This window comes from Podarcis erhardii (assembly GCF_964252035.2).
Source record: "Podarcis erhardii genome assembly, chromosome: 2".
Taxonomy (NCBI): domain Eukaryota; kingdom Metazoa; phylum Chordata; class Lepidosauria; order Squamata; family Lacertidae; genus Podarcis; species Podarcis erhardii.
In genome coordinates this window covers 36,131,501-36,149,299 of record NC_138498.1, presented here as the reverse complement: position 1 = coordinate 36,149,299, position 17,799 = coordinate 36,131,501, and the positions used below count along the sequence as shown (strand labels likewise).

At 42.1% G+C, this 17,799-nt stretch overlaps 1 protein-coding gene across 9 annotated transcripts in view; it reads left to right on the top strand.

Annotated features, from left to right (window-relative positions):
• UNC13D (unc-13 homolog D) overlaps nt 1–17,799 on the top strand; it is a 73,037-nt gene that overhangs the window by 11,674 nt on the left and 43,564 nt on the right. For 4 of the 9 annotated variants that reach the window (XM_081850689.1, XM_081850690.1, XM_081850686.1 and 1 more), the window contains 2 exons: nt 2,604–2,662; nt 17,466–17,498. In XM_081850689.1, the coding sequence (XP_081706815.1) occupies nt 17,466–17,498 (33 nt within the window). In that variant the 5' untranslated portion in view covers nt 2,604–2,662. Of the gene's footprint in view, nt 1–1,340; nt 1,445–2,603; nt 2,663–8,786; nt 8,971–17,465; nt 17,499–17,799 lie in introns of those variants that run through there. The other 5 variants (XR_014153582.1, XR_014153583.1, XR_014153584.1 and 2 more) reach the window with 2 other exon arrangements.

Below are 17,799 nucleotides of genomic sequence, written 5' to 3'. Positions count from 1 at the left end.
GGACTGGAGTATGTTATAGGAAGCTTCAGGTGTCACTCTTGCTTCTAGTGACAGGAGGGGGAAGAATGGCAGTGCATAGACCATCTTGGTTGTGAGTCCTGGAAGATCTTTTCCCAGCCTTGCAGGCCTTTTCCCGCCTGGCCTGATCTTAATTTTAGATCTTCTTTTGATTTATGTTGAAATTGTTCAACTGGGTTGTGTACTTTTTGATGTTTTAGTTATTGTTTATTACTACTTTTGTTATATTTGTAATTATGTGATTTCCCCCCATGTTGTAAGCCACCTTGAGCATGGAAAGGCGGCATACAAATAAAATGATGTATGTTTATACAGTGGAATAGAATGGAGATACTGGGGTTGTGTTGGACTTAAATTTCTTCACCGTGTCTCAGTTCTTCATGCCACCACGGCCCCTTTTTCCCCCTTCACCTAATTATTTTTTAAAAACATGTACTTAAGCTCCTTCAGATTTAAATCCAAGCCACACAACAAATACAGTTCTCAGATATCATAGTTAAACATACTCTTTTCTTCAGATGTGTGTCCATCAGTCACACTTTTAGCATTCTGCTCGGCATTTCTGTTGGCAGACTTCCTACCACAGCATTGACAATGGCTACGTCAGAGAAGGGCCATGTTGTCTGGGGGTATATAGAGGTCCTGGAAGTGTGCTTTAAGGGTGAGGAATGGGCTCAAAGGGGTCAGGTTGTGATGAATGATGCCTGCTTTTCAGGTGCAATTCCACATCTTGAATGAAAAGAAGCATCTAAGAACTAGTAACAGAGCAAAGTAAAAAATTGTAGAACACCAATTAGCCATGATTACAGCAGTAGAGTGTTTTTATTTTTTGTTTAGCCTGATCATCTTCTGGCAGGGTGGGGCTCCTTTCCTCTCCTCCCCACTTGCAGGCTCCATGAGCTGCAAATGCTAAAGATTAAAAATAAAATAAACAGTGGTAAGCAGAAGATGGATTATGGTGCCTAGTGAGATTCTTGCAAAGAATGCAGGACTAGAATCTGATTCTAATTCAAAAAAGCACTTCTTATGCAAGAACATTTGTGCATACATAGGATTACTTTATGATTTAATTATACTTTATATATTAATAGACCGTGAGTCGGCTCTCTTGCGCCATCAATTATAAACCCACCAATAGACCCTAAAGTCATCCCACACTCCTGTCATACAAGCCAACTCAGCTACAAACCTACTTCATTTTGTCCATGACAGTGCACCCACTTCAATTGGCGATTCTTTGTCAGCTCTGTTTTCTCTGTAAATGAAAACAGGGGCAGTCAAGAGATTCTCCTTTCCTATCTTCTTGTAGACAAGGGGGCCAACAAAGGAAGAAGCTCACCATGTCTCTCTCGACTAGATGAAGTGGAAGGTTGGTGCCCACTCTTTCCTGTGTGCTCATTGCATTCAAGTGCACAGTAAGAATAAGGTACTATTTAATTCCAGCTGAAAACAGCGCAGAAATGACGTCTCCAGCGTTTTGTAGGTGCATACACAAAAAAGACTCTGCACACAGTGTTCTCAAGAAAGAAATGTGTTCATTGTCATTGGGAAACTTCTTGATTTCTGAGAACTTCAGAAGGACAAGTGTCTAGGTCAAACTGTTCTTTATTGGGAACAGTAATTCCAGTTACATTAACTCAAAAACCACCCAGTGGAAAAGCTCATGGGTCTAGGATGATTTGTAGGTGATTGACGTAAGTAAAGACCTTGGTCACCATCCTCTCAGCTCTTTATAAACATCACTGTGAGTGCACATATTCATTTCAGTATTACACTGAGTTGTTTCAGCATAGGAGTAACTACTAAATATGTAGTCCTTGCTTGTGGAATTGCCAAATAGTTAGCAGCTTCTAACTTGCCTTAATTTCAACATACAGTTACTTGCAGATACAACATAGCTCTGTTTCTTAGGAAAGAAAACAATATATATATACAGACACAGTTCAGCCAATATTGATATCACCCAAGTTGTGGATATCTACTTGTCATTATTTTGCTCTTACTCTCAGTGTGCTATATGGACATGATCCAGCCAAAGTTAGACACTTGCAAGTCTTATTTGTTCAAATGCATGCCACCTTGAGCTCCTTATAGGAAAGGTGGGGTATAAATGTGGTAATTGATGATGATGATGAATGTAGTTTTCATTAAGTTGGAGGCCGCTGCCAGTGAGGACAGAGTATAGTGCTATATAGATATGTGGTCTCTCATGTGGATCCAGAATTGGTCTCCACAGTCACTTACGGACTCATTGTTAAAACCGTGTTTATGGAAGACAATCTTGCTCGGCTACGAATGATTGCCAAAGAAAAAAGAAACATACAAACAATTTTACAGCCTCAAGTACACATGTGCTGTTATGAGAAGTTTATGAAACTGAGTGGTTACAGTTTTCAGTTTCATCATGCTGCAAATATGGTTTTTCCCAGCTCAGTGTCACTGAAATACCATAGTTTTGCACAATAATCATTTGACCAAACTTTCCCCAGACCAACCTACTTCACTTTAGGCTTAAAAGAAGGAGGGAACCACATTGAAACCTCTTTTTGTCTTTGTGTGTAAAATTCTGCTCGTTTATTTTCTAGGTTGCAATTCACAATAAAATCAAAGGAAGGACAGAACTACAAGACAACCGACACAAGAGGTAAGCACATATTAAGCTGCCTTATACTAAGTCAGACCATTGGTCAATTCCTTTCAGTATGATCTACACTGACGGGCAGTGACTCCCCAGGGTTTTAGGTAGGCATCTTTTCCTGCTGAACCCTGAGGCACCAGGGACAAAATCTTGGGATCTGCTATTGCGTAGATGTATATAAGATTGTGCTGTGCGGTTGCAGTCCTTCACACTTATCTGGGAATAAGCCCTGTTAAACTCAGTGGGACTTGTTTATGAGTTGCATAGGATCCAACTTTTAGCCCTGTTTTAAGCACAGTTTGCTTTCTCTGATGCTTCATTTACAACATTTAGGATGAATGTTACTGCGAAAGCAGCTTCGGAACCCCAAAATTGGTTGAACATGAGTTTTTTTTGTCATAGTAAAATATTTAGAGGCTGTGGTTGTTATTTGAGAGAGCAGTAATTTACAGTATTGCCCCATTTCACACAAGACTGTGGCTCTTAGCACAAACAAGCAAATGTGGTTTTCCAGAGAGAAGGTTGTTGCTGCTGTGGAATTTAACACCTGGGTGACTGACTGTGTTTTTGTGTGTGTGTGTGTGTGTGTGTGTGTGTGTAAGGGATATAGACATTTTTTGTTTTCTTTTTTTATTATTTTTTATAAATATTTATTAAGGTTTTTTTTATAAAAGAAATGCACAAATAGTAAGCAACATTAATTATATCATAACAAAATCTCATAACTTCTTTGGACTTCCTCACGTCTCCTGCTCCCACTTACATCATTGAAAAAAAATTTCAAGCAAATTATCATCTTGTTTACAATCTTATTTCCACTCATTTAAATATAATCTAACAATTCTCCAAAAGGTTTATGTTTTCCTTAATCTCACTTACCATCAAATTTCAGTCTAATTTAGTGGTGGCCAATTATTTTATGATCAAGCATCCTTCTTAACATTCAACCAAATTACAATATTTTTGTAAATAAATCTTAAATTTCTTCCAATCTTCTTCAATCCTTAGACATTTTTTGTTTTCTTATCAGGCCTTCAGTGTCTTGAATCACTGCCTGTTACTCAACTGTTGAATGGCACAACTTTTCTCTTAACTGTAATACCATGGCGGAAAGTACTTTTCCTACTAAATTAAAAGCTTCCCCCATTGAGAACCAGTGTGGTGTGGTGGTTCGAAGAGGGATGGGGAACCCGAGGCCCTCCAAGTGTTGTTGGGTTCCATTTCCCATCAGGCATAGCCAGTATGGCCAAAAGCCAAGGATGAGGGCAGCTGTCTAACCCCCAGGTTAGAGTATAAGACTAGGATAGGCAGACCAGGGTTCAAATCCCCGCTTATCCATTAAAATTCCCTGGGTGTCCCTGGGCAAGTCACTGCCACCCTTCTTGTCCCCTATTTGCTCCAGAGAGTTTGAGGAACCAACAGAAATAGATTTGAGGGCATGGGGGTGGGGAGAGTGAGAGGAAGTTCCATTGCACAAGTGGAAGTCCTTGCACTAATGGGATGGCTTCATTGGATTACAACCCTAAATGTCTGTCAAAAAGTGATTAAGTGCAGGAACTTTGCCGGGGGGGGGGGGAATGTGACAATTTAATTTGAGACATTTAGGATTGATTTTTGTTTCTTTCTTTCAGCTATATTAAGATTTTCTGATTGGTAGAATTAGCACGTGCAGTGGTCTCTGCAATTCTATTTATGAAATGTGTGTCAGAGGTGGTTTTTGCAGCTGGATGTGGAAGAGCAAATAGACTGGCAGCTCACCTAGTGTGAGAGGAGACTGTCCTAATACATGTATTCAGTGACTAGCCTTTTTCCTTGTGAGACAAAAGAAGAAATGAAACTTCCTTCAACATCAGTGTTTCCTAATGCAGTTCCTCCAGCATTGCTACTTATAGTTTGAAGGAACTCCCAATTTAAACAAGCTACTGCTAGAGGGGAATAATTTGGGTAAGCAAAACATAAGACATGAGCGATGAGGAAGTAAAAGAACCCAGTAGAGTGGGGCTTTGTGAACCCTCAGCATATAATGACTGCATAGCTGTGAGAGGATTTCTGGAGGCTTCTACACAAGGCCGGCTCAATATATTTTGCCTTAAGCAAAGGACCAAATGGTGCCCCTCCATTCCATGTAACAAAGACAGCCAGTGTGATGGTTCAATCTTACTTCTATTTGGGCAATTAGGCAGCATCCTCCAAAGCTGCCCCACTCTGTCTAATGGTAGGGCCAGCAGGACAGAGACGCTAGGACAAAGACAGCTATTACAAAATGTTATGAATTTCAGTGACCTAGCTTTATTCTGGCTGTTGCATATTACCTAGAAAAGGTTCCTCTTCTACCTTTTTTTGTTTTTGGAAGTAATAGCTAAAATTAGGGTGTCTGACATCCCGTTTGTGTTAAGGTAAAAAAAAAAAAGGTAAAGGACCCCTGGAAGGTTAAGTGCAGTCAAAGGCGACTATGGGGTTGTGGCGCTCATCTCGCTTTCAGGCCGATGGAACTGGCGTTTCTCCGCAGACAACTTTCCAGGTCATGTGGTCAACATGACTATACCGCTACTGGCACACGGAACACCATGATGGAAACCAGAGTGCATGGAAACGCTGTTTATCTTCCTGGCGCAGCAGTACCTATTCCTCTACTTCCACAGGTGTGCTTTCGAACTGCTAGGTTGGCAGGAGCTAGGACAGAGCAACGGGAGCTCACTCTGTTGTGGGGATTCGAACTGCCGACCTTCCGATCGGCAAGCCCAAGAGACTCAGTGGTTTAGACCACAGCGCCACTTGCGTCCCTATATCCCGTTTGTGTAGCAGATGTCCATTCACACAAATGGTGCTTCTCCCTCCTGAATTTATCCACATTGGTGTTGGGGGACCCTCTGGAACAAAATGGGGGGCACATGGGCTGCAGGGGAAGAGAGGAAGGTTGCATCAACTTGAGTGATGTAAGTTATTGCCCTGGAACATCACTTCTGAAATTTTAACAATAAAGGTCTCTTTTAAAATTTGCTAGTACTGCACTAGCAGAAACACATGAAGGTGGCGTGTCAGGCTATGTGAATGACTAATTTTCTCTATGGGATTTGTGGTTGGTTGACAGCAAGTAACCTCAGCAACTGCAGTGGAAAACACACTGGCATTTATAGCCAGAGCTGCCAAAGGAAATAGATGGAAAATAGAAGCTATTGGAAAAACAAATTATTTGAAGCCATATTTTAAACGGTGCAGACTAATTTTTCATTTAATTAAATATGAGGAATTGCCAGGCTGGATTTCCAAAATGTATCGGGTCTTGCAACAACAATACTGGCTTTCAGTTTGTTTCTAGGTACAATGCAAGGTGCTGTTTGTTACCTCAAAATCCCTTCGTTTTTTGTGGCCAGGGTATCTGAAAGACTGCCTCCTCCTTATGAACCTGCCTGTAATGTAAGGTCAGATTCATAGGCCCTGTTGTATGTCTTATCTCCAAGAGAAGCTAGGTTTATGGGACAATTGGACAGGTCCTTTGGGCAGCATCCCATTATGGAATTCCCTCACTCGGAAGGTGAGACAAGACTAGCTTCATCTTCATTTAGTTTTCAGAAAGCCATTAAAACTTCTTTGTACCACATGGCTTTCAGATTATTATAAATACAATCAACTTTTCTGTTGTTTTTTAAATGTTTGTTATAATACGGCTTTAAAGTTTTGAGGTAAAAGTTTATAAATCTAAGTCACCAGCTTCCATATTAAACCGCTCCTGCTTTAAAATCAGTAGATGAGGCCCTCCTGATGGTTCCTCCTCAGGATGAGGTACATGATGTGGGGCCCAAAGAAAAGGGCCTTTTCAGTGGTGACTCCTCATATATGGAACTCCCTCCCTACTGTGGTATGTCTGGCCCCATTTCTTTATAGTTTTAGGTGGTTATTGAAGACAAAGCTTTTTAGGCAGGTATTTGGAGGAGGACAGACCTGACTGCTGTTGCTGCTATTAGTAACTGTTTTAGTGATTTGTTATTGTGTTGTTTTATGGACTTATAAAATATACATTTGCTCATTGTAAACCAACCTGTGCCTTGTGCATAGAGCGGTATATCAATTATATTGTTTAATTAATAATGTTGCCTTGGGGGCCCATTTTTGCCCAAAGCGTGGTTCATAAATATTTTTTACAATAAGCTACAAAAATAAAATTGGGTGTTGATGGGGACTAGAAACATGCCAAGTCTAAATACGACACTGAATTCAGTGGAAGTATCACTGCTATATGCCAAGTCATTTAATCTTCCTTTCTCTCCTCTCTATGATACTTCAAAGAAAGAGGAACTGAGGTCTCCAGTCTTGATAGCGAGCTTTTAGGATGGCAGTTGATGCTGGCAAGTGATAATAACATGCAGTTATATGATGGACTACAATCTGATCAAAGTGCCATTTATGTGAATAATATATCTTCCTGTTTCCCATCAGTGAAAAGAAAGACGTTGTCTCTAACCCTCAGGGTGTCTCAGTCATAAACCAGAGAAAAGACTGCTGCTCTTTGTCAAGTAAAGTTCCAGATATATTCTCCTTTGTCCTTTTTAGAAAACTTAAACAACTGTGAGGTCCGATTTTAGTTCTTGATGTACTGTACAGCTGAGCTTCAGTGCTTAAAAAGAGTAAAGTGGAAGTTTCTGCTTGTTTGATGCAGATAATGCATATTTCTTCCTGCCTGTTTCAGTGAGGCAATGTTGGCTTTGAAACCACGTACTTTCTTAGATTGTAAGAGCTGTGTCTGTTCTTAAGTAACAACAGTAGACACAGTTCTTATTGGTGGATGTGTGGGGAAGAAACTTCATACATTAGATTTTTCACACAGAATGAAACTGAGTGTATGTCTTTCTACGCTTCCTACTGTGGCGTGGGAGGAAATGGAGGCAGAGACCGAAAGGTTACTCATCAGAAAGCACGCACTGTGGCTGTGTACAGAAGGCAGTTGGTAGTAGAATCGAGGCATCTTATATATATATATAAGTTCCTCACATCAGCTACACAGTGTTGTCCTAATGCAAATGACAGCCTGCCCTTCCCACCCCCGTTCAGTTTGGATTTTCCAGATGCATGGATGGTGAGGGAATGGGCAGTGGAGTGGGAGATGCATCCAACCTAAAATTGCAAGTTAGTCACTGTGGACATACTGGAGCACATTGTGTGGGAGTTTTTTTAACATGTGTGGTGATGTTTTGCTGGGTGCCATCTATCATGACACATCCTGCTTCTGCTAGTCAGGTGCTCCTCTATGGGCTGCTGGCGGGGCCCACATGACACACAGATTTCTTTTGTGTGATATTTTTGACCCACTGTTTTCTGCAAGTCTGATATATAGGAAACTTGTATCTCAGAAAACTTGGCCGTGTGCACAAGACACAGTGCAAATACATCCCATCAAGTACCACTCACTCGTGTGGCTGGGAATCATGGGGATGCACTTAATTTGCTAGTGTGTTGACATATGTGTGCAAAAGCACAAAAGAGACAGATCTCTGTGACCCACGTGGTGAAGGTGTGGGAGCCACATGGTGAACTGGTGAAGGGAAATGCTTTGCAGTTAAACCTGAACATGATAGCAAGCACTATTTACTAAGCTTGCTTACCTAGGGAGTTTTCTTAGCCCTGTAGGAGTGCAGGACCTTTGCATACATCATAGGTGTGGGGGTAAAATAAAGAGGGGAAGGCAGCTTCTCATAGCACTGAGGCAGGTGAAAGGATGGGAGAAAGCTGCTGATGAATGGTTCAGTCTGTCCTTGCCAGGAGGACTAAAGGATATGTGCTCTGTTTGGGATCTGAGAGTGCTTCCTCAGAGGTCTAAGCCTGTCCTTAGTACATGGGGATATGCAGCACTAATTTCCAACATGACTATGAATTTGTTTTATTTGTGCAGAGGATTTATGTTGCACCCTTATTGGTGTAACTCTCAAGGCAGCTGAATGCAAATAATAAAAGAGAGGGCGATAAATTTGTTTTGAACCCGCCACCAGTGTGACAGAGGTCTCCACATGCTCTAGAGAAATGACAACTCAGTAACTGTGAAAGAGGGCCGGGTACATTTCCGTTTGCTGTCACAATGGTCAGAGTGTGATAAAAGAGTGTGGTTTCCTCTTTAGCATGTGAGAGCTGATGGGAACACTGTGCTGGCAGGGACAGACTTCTGAGTTCAGGGTTCAGCCTCTGAAGAGTATATACACTCTGGCATCTTCCTCCACTTGCTCAGGCTTTCCCTATTGCTCAGGCCTTCCCTAGACCAGCCAAGTATGGAGGCTGACAGAGAGACCCTGGTGGGGGAAACCCCTGGGAAAGACAACAAAAAAGTATGTAGTCTTTTCTTTCACTTTAGAATGTTCTTTAGCGGCTAGTTACAGCTCTTGCTTTTCAATCTCCTCCCTTTCATGTTCTGCTTCAACCTGCTGAGATACTGAAACCTTTGGTGGTGCTTTAGATCCCATTCTTAAATTTCTTAATATATTTCTTCTGAAGAGCTGAGGCTAGGTTAGGCTGAGAGGCCATGTGCTACTTAATGAGGATTTTCGACCTGGATTTATTACATCAAGCCCAGTACTCTAGCTACTGGTTCTTACCTTGAAGTCTAGCTTTGACCTACCTTTTGCAGGGCAGGGGATGAGATGCCCTGGCAGTTGCAGTCTTGAAAAAAGAATAGTGTGCAGACCACATGAGCCAGATCGTGAAGGAACATCTAAGGGCTTTTTGCTTCCTGATATTTGTCAAGTCCTTTCATAACATTTGGTGTAACTTGTTAATTTTGCATGTGCAAAATCAGCTAGCATTAAATACTTCCTGGTGGTGGAGTTCCTCCGAGTGGGTTAGTTGAAGAAGGAATGGCCCTGACAAATAATATCTCCACTGTCCATTGACAATCATGCCATGTTTTCTTGCAGTAACTACCCAGGGCTTAACAAGTAGCTAGTCTCTGTTCATCAAGCAATTTATAACTTGTTGATCTGATCCAGTATCCTTTCCCTCCTGTGGTCATTTCTAATGCCTTGCAAGTTAGGAATTGGGAGGAGAATACTATTGATGCAAACCTGCCTTTTAAATTCCTAATCAGAAAACAAAGACTCATTGGAGCAAGTCTTGTTCTTGCTGTGCCGTAAAACTCCTTTCCACTTCCTCACCCCTCTGCACCAACCAGTTACGGCTGTGGTTATGGCCTGGTGTGGTTCTCTTATTTCTAAAAGAAAGAAAGCACAACTTGCGAGTCAGCAAGCAGCAACTCACAACCCTTTTTATAGTGGTGATTGTTTTTACAATGTGGAAAATGTCTGACGGGGATCTTAAAATATAATAATCCATATTTTATAAAACCAAATGAACACTCAAACCTGGAAAATGTAGAGAGCACACAGCAAAGCTGCTAAAAATAACACGCATACCTCTCTGCCTCTAAGACCAGAAGCGGAAGTCAAGGCATCAACATCTCTAGAACTTGGGTAGGCAAACTAAGGCCCGGGGCCAGATCTGGCCCAATCGCCTTCTAAATCCGGCCCGCGGACGGTCTGGAAATCAGCATGTTTTTACTTGGGTAGAATGTGTGCTTCTATTAAAGATGCATCTCTGGGTTATTTGTGGGGCATAGGAATTTGTTCATTTTTTAATTCCCAAAATATATTCCGGCCCACCACAAGGTCTGAGGGACAATGGACCGGCCCCCTGCTGAAAAAGTTTGCCGACTCCTGCTCTAGAATGTTTCGTAATATGTAGCATTGTTTGAAAGCCATTGCTGTTGACTCTCTCTTTTCTTCTTTGGCTTTATTGAAAAAAAGATTAATTAGGAAAGGTATTAGATCTTCCTAATAAAGCAGAATGATATATATATATATACATTTTAAGAAAAAATTCTTGGTTTTGCTTATGTATATGTTGCTGACTTTGATAATGATTTTGTGTGTGTGTGTGCTGTGTTAGGTTTAAAGTTGTAATAAAGTTCTAAAAAACAAATGGAAGGTCATGATCACTCATGATGGGTGGAACATACAGGACAGAATTAGGAAGAAACATTGGCACATGTCCTTGTTGCCTTCCAGGGCAGTGCTTATGATGGCCTGATTTTGTGTTGAGGGGGTATTGATTGCAACCAACCACAAGCTGCAAATGGGGGGTGGGGGTGGGTATGCACCACATTCTCCCCTACCCACAGTTTTACCTGATCTTCACCCTTCCCTCTGAAGCATTTTTCTCCTGACTACCAGGACAACTCTAGTGAAGCTAGCATGCTTATGTTAGCTACAGACTACAGTGGTGCCTCGGGTTACAAACACTTCGGGTTACAGACTCCGCTAACTCCGAAGTAGTACCTTGGGTTAAGAACTTTACCTCAGGATGAGAACAGAAATTGTGCGCTGGCGGCAGCGGGAGGCCCCATTAGGTAAAGTGGTACCTCAGGTTAAGAATGGTTTCAGGTTAAGAACGGACCTCCAGAATGATTTAAGTTCGTAACCAGAGGTACCACTGTATTGTGGGAGCAATGGGTGTGTGTGGAATTGGTTTCCTTCCACTTTCCTTGCACAGGACCATTATTCTATACATACAGCACTTGCAGTGTTATCTGCAAATTGGGAGGGTGGATAGCTGTTAGCTGTAGTTAATAATGATGAATTTTCTTCCTGGAATACACTTTGGGAGCATTGCGTACTCTTGCTTTTCAAACCAGGTTCACAGACTTACTAGTGCATCTTTTTAATACTCCTCATTAACTTGTCTGGGCTCTTTAGAATTCACATATATAATGCCAGCATTTATTGCTCACTTTCTCCAGCTGGTGATTCCTCTGGCTGAGGACAACCTCCCAGCAGTTTTCTTGTGCAGTACATTTGCTGGGCAGACAGTCAGAAAAGCCTCGTCTTCAGTTTTCTGTCTCTTGTGTAAAGTACACAGCAGACCTATAAAAGGAAATCATTTCATTTTCAAGCTCCTGTTCCCAGTCTTTTTACCATGGTAATGTGTCAGTAGTAAGGTTGCTCCAGGTTTCCTTCTGTTGTGCCCAATCTCTGTAAGATTGCTTGCAATAAAAGTGAATGCCCATAACCCATTGTGTTTAATAAAGAAAGGGTTGTTGTTTACAATATACTGTGAAATCATGTGAATATTACAGAGGAGTAGAGCTGTTTTTTCTAAGAAAATGTAAACATCGCACCCCCACAGAAACCCCCACCCCAACACCAGTCCAGACGACCTCAACCACATTCCCCATCACCCACACCTTCAACATCCTCATACTCCATACTAAGGAAAAACAACTCCAACCTTAATAACACAACCCACAATCAGGCTAAAATCTGATACCCAACCAGCAATATGGTGGCACCAGAGCGTACCAGCACCCACATCCCCACCCAAACACACCAACAATGTTGCTTATAACATTGGCAACATTGCTTACGAACCTTATACCTGACAGCGACGTTACAAAGTCACTTCACACTGTCTCGCTGATCACCCCCTATCGCAGACAACAGGGGGGATGGCCTGTCCTTGAACATGGCCTTCCACACCAGCTGAGACCTAGGACCAACCAGCTAAATGCCAGATGGCCCAAAATACCCCAAACAAACACCTATATGACTACATATAGGAAACTCCCTACAACTTACCCCCTACTCTTTAACCCAAATCTCACTCTACTCCCACTAGCCCCCCACCCACCACACCCTAGGTCAGTGCAACCCCATTGGTTCTTTAAACAACACGAAGAGAGAGACACAAGACAACCTGAACGGGTTGGCAGGGAATCGCCCCACATAATAGATAAGCAAGATGGCTAACCTAAAAGCAATTATATTAAATGTGAGGGGGCTGGGAAACCCCATCAAAAGAAAACGCATCACCTCATACATAAACACCATGAAACCACACATCACCTTCCTACAAGAAATACACAACCCACCCAAAGGCAGCAAACTCCTGAGCGACCCCCGCTTCAGTCAACAGTGGGTCGCACAAGGCTCAGGGAAAGCTCGTGGTGTAGCCATAATACTCAGTAGAGACCTGAACTTCACTGCCACAACAGTCCTCAAGGACAAAAAAGGCAGATTCATTTTCGCTAAAGGGACACTAGATGGCAAAATCAAACTGACAATCGGCTCCATATATGCCCCAAACATGAAACAATTAGAATTCTTCCAGAAGACACTAAACAAATTCCTCTCCTTCTCTGAAGGGGAAGCAATCCTAGGAGGGGACCTCAATCTAAATATGAAAGGTTTATCCCTGAAAGATATCCACCCCACAACCCCATGGGCAACCTTCCTCCGAAGGAAACCCCCAACAACTAGGAACTCTTACAAGTTACTAAAAATGCTAAAAAACAGGGGTCTCTACGACATTTGGGGTGAGCAAAACCCGGGAGACATCAGCCATACATTCCAATCAGGACGCCATGATACAGTGTCCAGACTGGACAGCATTCTACTCACACAGGGTCTGATCCCCTCAGTGGAATCAACAAACATAGGTAACATTAAAATCACAGATCACGCCCCAGTAGAAGTCATCGTTAAAATAGGAGAAGGAACACAAACCACCCCATCATGGTCCTTCAGTCCCATCCTAACTACAAACAAACAAATTAGAGAGAGTCTCACAAAAACCCTCCAAAACTACTTCAAGGAAAACGATGTAAACAATATAACAACCCCCCTCCTATGGGACGCAATGAAAGCGGTCACCAGAGGAGCTTGCATAAAAGAGAAAACATTCCTTAAAAAACAAACCTCCTCAAAAATTAGCAAAATAGAACAAGACATCACAGCCCTCTCATCACTCAACAAACAAACAGGATCTAAAAAACTCCTCAAACTTATAGAACAAAAAAGGAGAGAACTAGACTCCCTAGAAATTAACAAAACAATGATCAACATTCTATACTCTAAACAACGTTTCTACGAATATGGAGGGAAAAACTCCAGATTACTAGCAAATAGATGTAGGAAAAAAGCACTCAAAACAAGAATACACTGCATCACCAAAAAAGACGGCAACATAACATTCTCCCCCGAAGAAATAACCTCAGAATTTGCATAATTCTACTCCAACCTATACACCTCCCATAACCCACCAGAGAAGGAAATCAGAACATTTCTAGCAGGACTGACCATGCCTACCCTAACTGATGAGGAACAGGAATTCATGGACAGCCCTATCACCCCAGAGGAAATAGATGCGGTCCTCAAAAACCTGAAACCACACAAAGCCCCAGGCCCAGATGGCTTCACAGCAGAATTCTATAGGAAATTCAAAGAACCCTTGATGCCCTACATGACCCGCCTATTCAACGACATCATAAAAGGGGCCCCCATCCCCAAAACCTGGACCCACTCCAAAATAGTCTCCATCCCAAAACCACTAAAAGACAGCCTCAAAGTAGAATCATACCGCCCAATCTCATTAATAAACCAAGACTACAAGATATTCACATCAATCTTGGCCAACCGCCTAAAAATCTTCCTACACAAGTTAATAGCCCCAGACCAGACTGGTTTTGTCCCTGGCTGCAATATAACAGACCCCATCAGGAAACTACTGAACCTGATCGAACACAGCAAGGCAACCAAACTCCCATTGACAATTATGTCCCTAGACATCCTCAAAGCCTTTGATTGCTTGGAGTGGAAATACATATTAGCAGTACTAACTAACATGAAATTTGGCCCCAACTTCCTACAAATCCTCAAACAAATATACTCCCAAGCCTCAGCAAAATGCAGAACTAACAATATGGATTCTAATACTATAGCTATCCAAAGAGGCACGAAACAAGGATGCCCACTGTCTCCCTTCTTATTTATCCTGGCTCTGGAACCCTTAGCAATCCGCATCCGAGCAGCCACAGACATCAAGGGAGTGGAAATAAAAGGCAGAACCTATAAATTAGGGCTCTTTGCAGATGACCTAATGGTCACAACACCAGACCCCATAAGCACAGCAACCTCCCTAATCAGAGAACTCAACACATTTGCAATGGTGTCGGGCCTACAGGTAAATTTTACAAAGTCAGAAGCTATGTGCTTCAACACCCCTCCTCACACCCAAAAAGAACTCACGAAGGTCACCAAAATAAAACTTTGCCACACCAAGTTCAGATACCTAGGGGTACAAATAACCAGAAACCTCAATAAACTGTACCTCCACAACTACAAGCCCCTGTGGCGACAAATTAACAAAGACCTAAAGAGATGGAATAACACGAATTTCACTCTCTCAGACAAAATAGCCATGATCAAAATGATCACACTCCCAAAACTAACCTACCTATTCCAAACCCTCCCAATCTGGATCCCCTCAACCCAACTTCGCAGTTGGCAGAGAAAACTACACTCTTTCATCTTCTCACATAAAAAACCAAGAATAAGCCCCAAATACCTGCACCTCCCCACCTCAGAAGGAGGATGGGGAATCCCCAACATAGAAGCATATTACAATGCCAACCAAATACGCCATATAATCCCATATATACTAGAAGATGAGACAAAACAATGGGTACACCTAGAGAGGGACACAATTGAAAACACCTGCACCACAACATACCCACTCCTCCCAAACAAACTAAAGAAAATTCCCACAACACTTAACAGGTACACACAGACCATGCTCAAAGCATGGAAAACACAAATAGGCAAACTATCCCCAACCCCATCCCCACTAATCCCCCTGGCGTACCACCCATTATTCTACCATGCAGCACAAAACCTCCAGACAAAAACCTGGCGAACCAAAGGCTTATATCGCCTAATAGACTTTTATAAAAATAACAAACCCTTGTCAACACAAGAAATACAAGACAAACTAGAAGACACCCAAATGACCTGGTTAACACAACACCAACTACATGCCTTCTTAAACAACCCAACAGTAAAATCAGCAGCAACTAGGCCCCTGACAACCTTCGAAAACCTCCTCCTAACAACAAAGGGAAACGGCAAAGGGACGGTATCCGCAATATACAAAATACCACTCCAAAATCCCGCAAATCCCCTAGACACAATCAAAAAACAATGGGAGAATGACATAGGCTATGAGATTAACCCCACTCAATGGACCAGAATGTGGTCTAAACCCCCCTTTAAATCCATATCAACAAAAAGAAAAGAACTCACACTGAAACTCACCTACAGGTGGTACCTAACACCAAGGAAACTAGCGCTAATACACCCAGGAACCTCACCAAAATGCTGGAGAGGGTGCACCTCCTCAGGCACATACCTCCACATGTGGTGGGAGTGTCCCAAAATTCAACTATTCTGGACAACAGCCATACAAGAAATATGTAAAATAACTAAGCAAGTAATAGACATCACCCCAGAATTGGCCCTACTAAACATCTTCCAAGACAACAATGCCCATTTACACCACAAAGAACTTATAACCCACCTGCTCTCAGCAACCAGAAACATCATAACCAGACACTGGAGAGACCTGTCAGGAGTAAGCATGGACCAATGGTACCAAATAGTATGGGAAACAGCCCTACTAGAAAAATTAACTAATAAACTGAAACTGACACGGGGACAAACAGAAGAAGACGCCTTCACCCCGGTATGGCTCCCCTTTATCACATACACAGCCCAACAGGACAACGACAATAATCCACCAACAGCATACAAATCAATATGGCTAACCTGATCCAAAACACCCACCCACCTCACTCACACACGAAAACAAAGATCACCACAGCCAATCACAAGCAAACAATCACACCCTAAGCCAACCCCAACCTCTCTCACCACCAAAGGAACACAAGTGAACAACACAAGCAACGCTGACACCAAACTCTACATACATTAAACATAATAGAAACACCGCCACCCGACCCCACCCCCATCCATCCTCCCTCTCCCCACCCACCCCTTTCTTTTTTCTTTCTGTTTTCTTCTCCCCCTAATGCCTCAACAAATGAAACGGATTTGTAAAAACGTTACATGGAAGAAGAAGAAGAAGAAAAAAAACGAGGCACTACACTTCTGTAAAACAAGAAAATCCTTAATAAAAAATATTTTTAAAAAAAGAAAAGAAAAGAAAATGTAAACATTTAGGGTAGTACCCAATGAAGTCGTTCCATGCGTGCAAAGACTTCTCCCTGTGTAGCCCCTGGACCCTCCCCATAGCTGCTCCAGAGGGTTGGGGGAAACCCCAGAACAGCTTAAAGGGGTGCATAAGGAGAGGGAAGGAAAATCCCATTGTGCATCCAAAAGTCTGTGTTCGAATGGAACTGCTTTATTGCATGCTGCCCTTAATTCACGAGACAAATAGCGAAATTGTTGCTGGCTTTTGTTATATTCCAAAAGTTCCTGAGATGTATGTCTACCTGAGAACCTAGATGCCCTGCCAGCTTGCTCCAGATTTTGGGAAATGCTCTGTGTACTTGGTGTTGGGGAAAGGATCTCCACTTGTACTTTAAGGCACCCACATCTCTATAGAATGTTTTGTAATTATTTAGCATTGTTTGAGTGTTAAAAAGGAGAGTAATTGTCTTCTGCTTTTCTTCCCCCTCTGTCTTTATTGAAAATAAGATTTATTTGGGAAGGTAGACGACTTTTAAATATGGCATAATGATTTTTTAAAAAACTTGCTTTTGGTTATGTATATATTTCTGATTTTGATGATGTTTCTGTGTTAGTTTTAAAGTTACAATGTGGTAAGCATTTGTGGTAATGCATTTGCCCCATTTTGGGACCCCTCCTGATCCATTCTGCTGAGTAAGACCCTACATTCCTGCCTCAAAGTCTTACAGTACTTTGACGGCACCACTGACTACAGCTTGTCAATGAAAGTATTTTTCTTTTGTTTTCTGCAGATGGACCTGTCTCATAAATTCTCTAAGAGAGAGGTAAGAATCTAACATTCATTCCTAATAGTATACAATCAAAGAGCCCTGGTGGATCACGCCAAAGGACCACACGCCAAAGAATCCTGGCAACTGTAGTCTGTTTAAGTTGCTGGGAATCTGTGAAGTGGAAACTAGTTTCTAATATTCTTTGGCCAGAGGAATGTGCTTTAAAAGTATGGTCCATATGTAGATGCCTCTGGAAAACATACAAAGAAGGGTTCGTAGGTGTCCTAACACCTGCTATTCAGAGACCGTATTGCCTGTGCTCTGAACCTAGAAGCTTCATTTAGCCATCACAGCT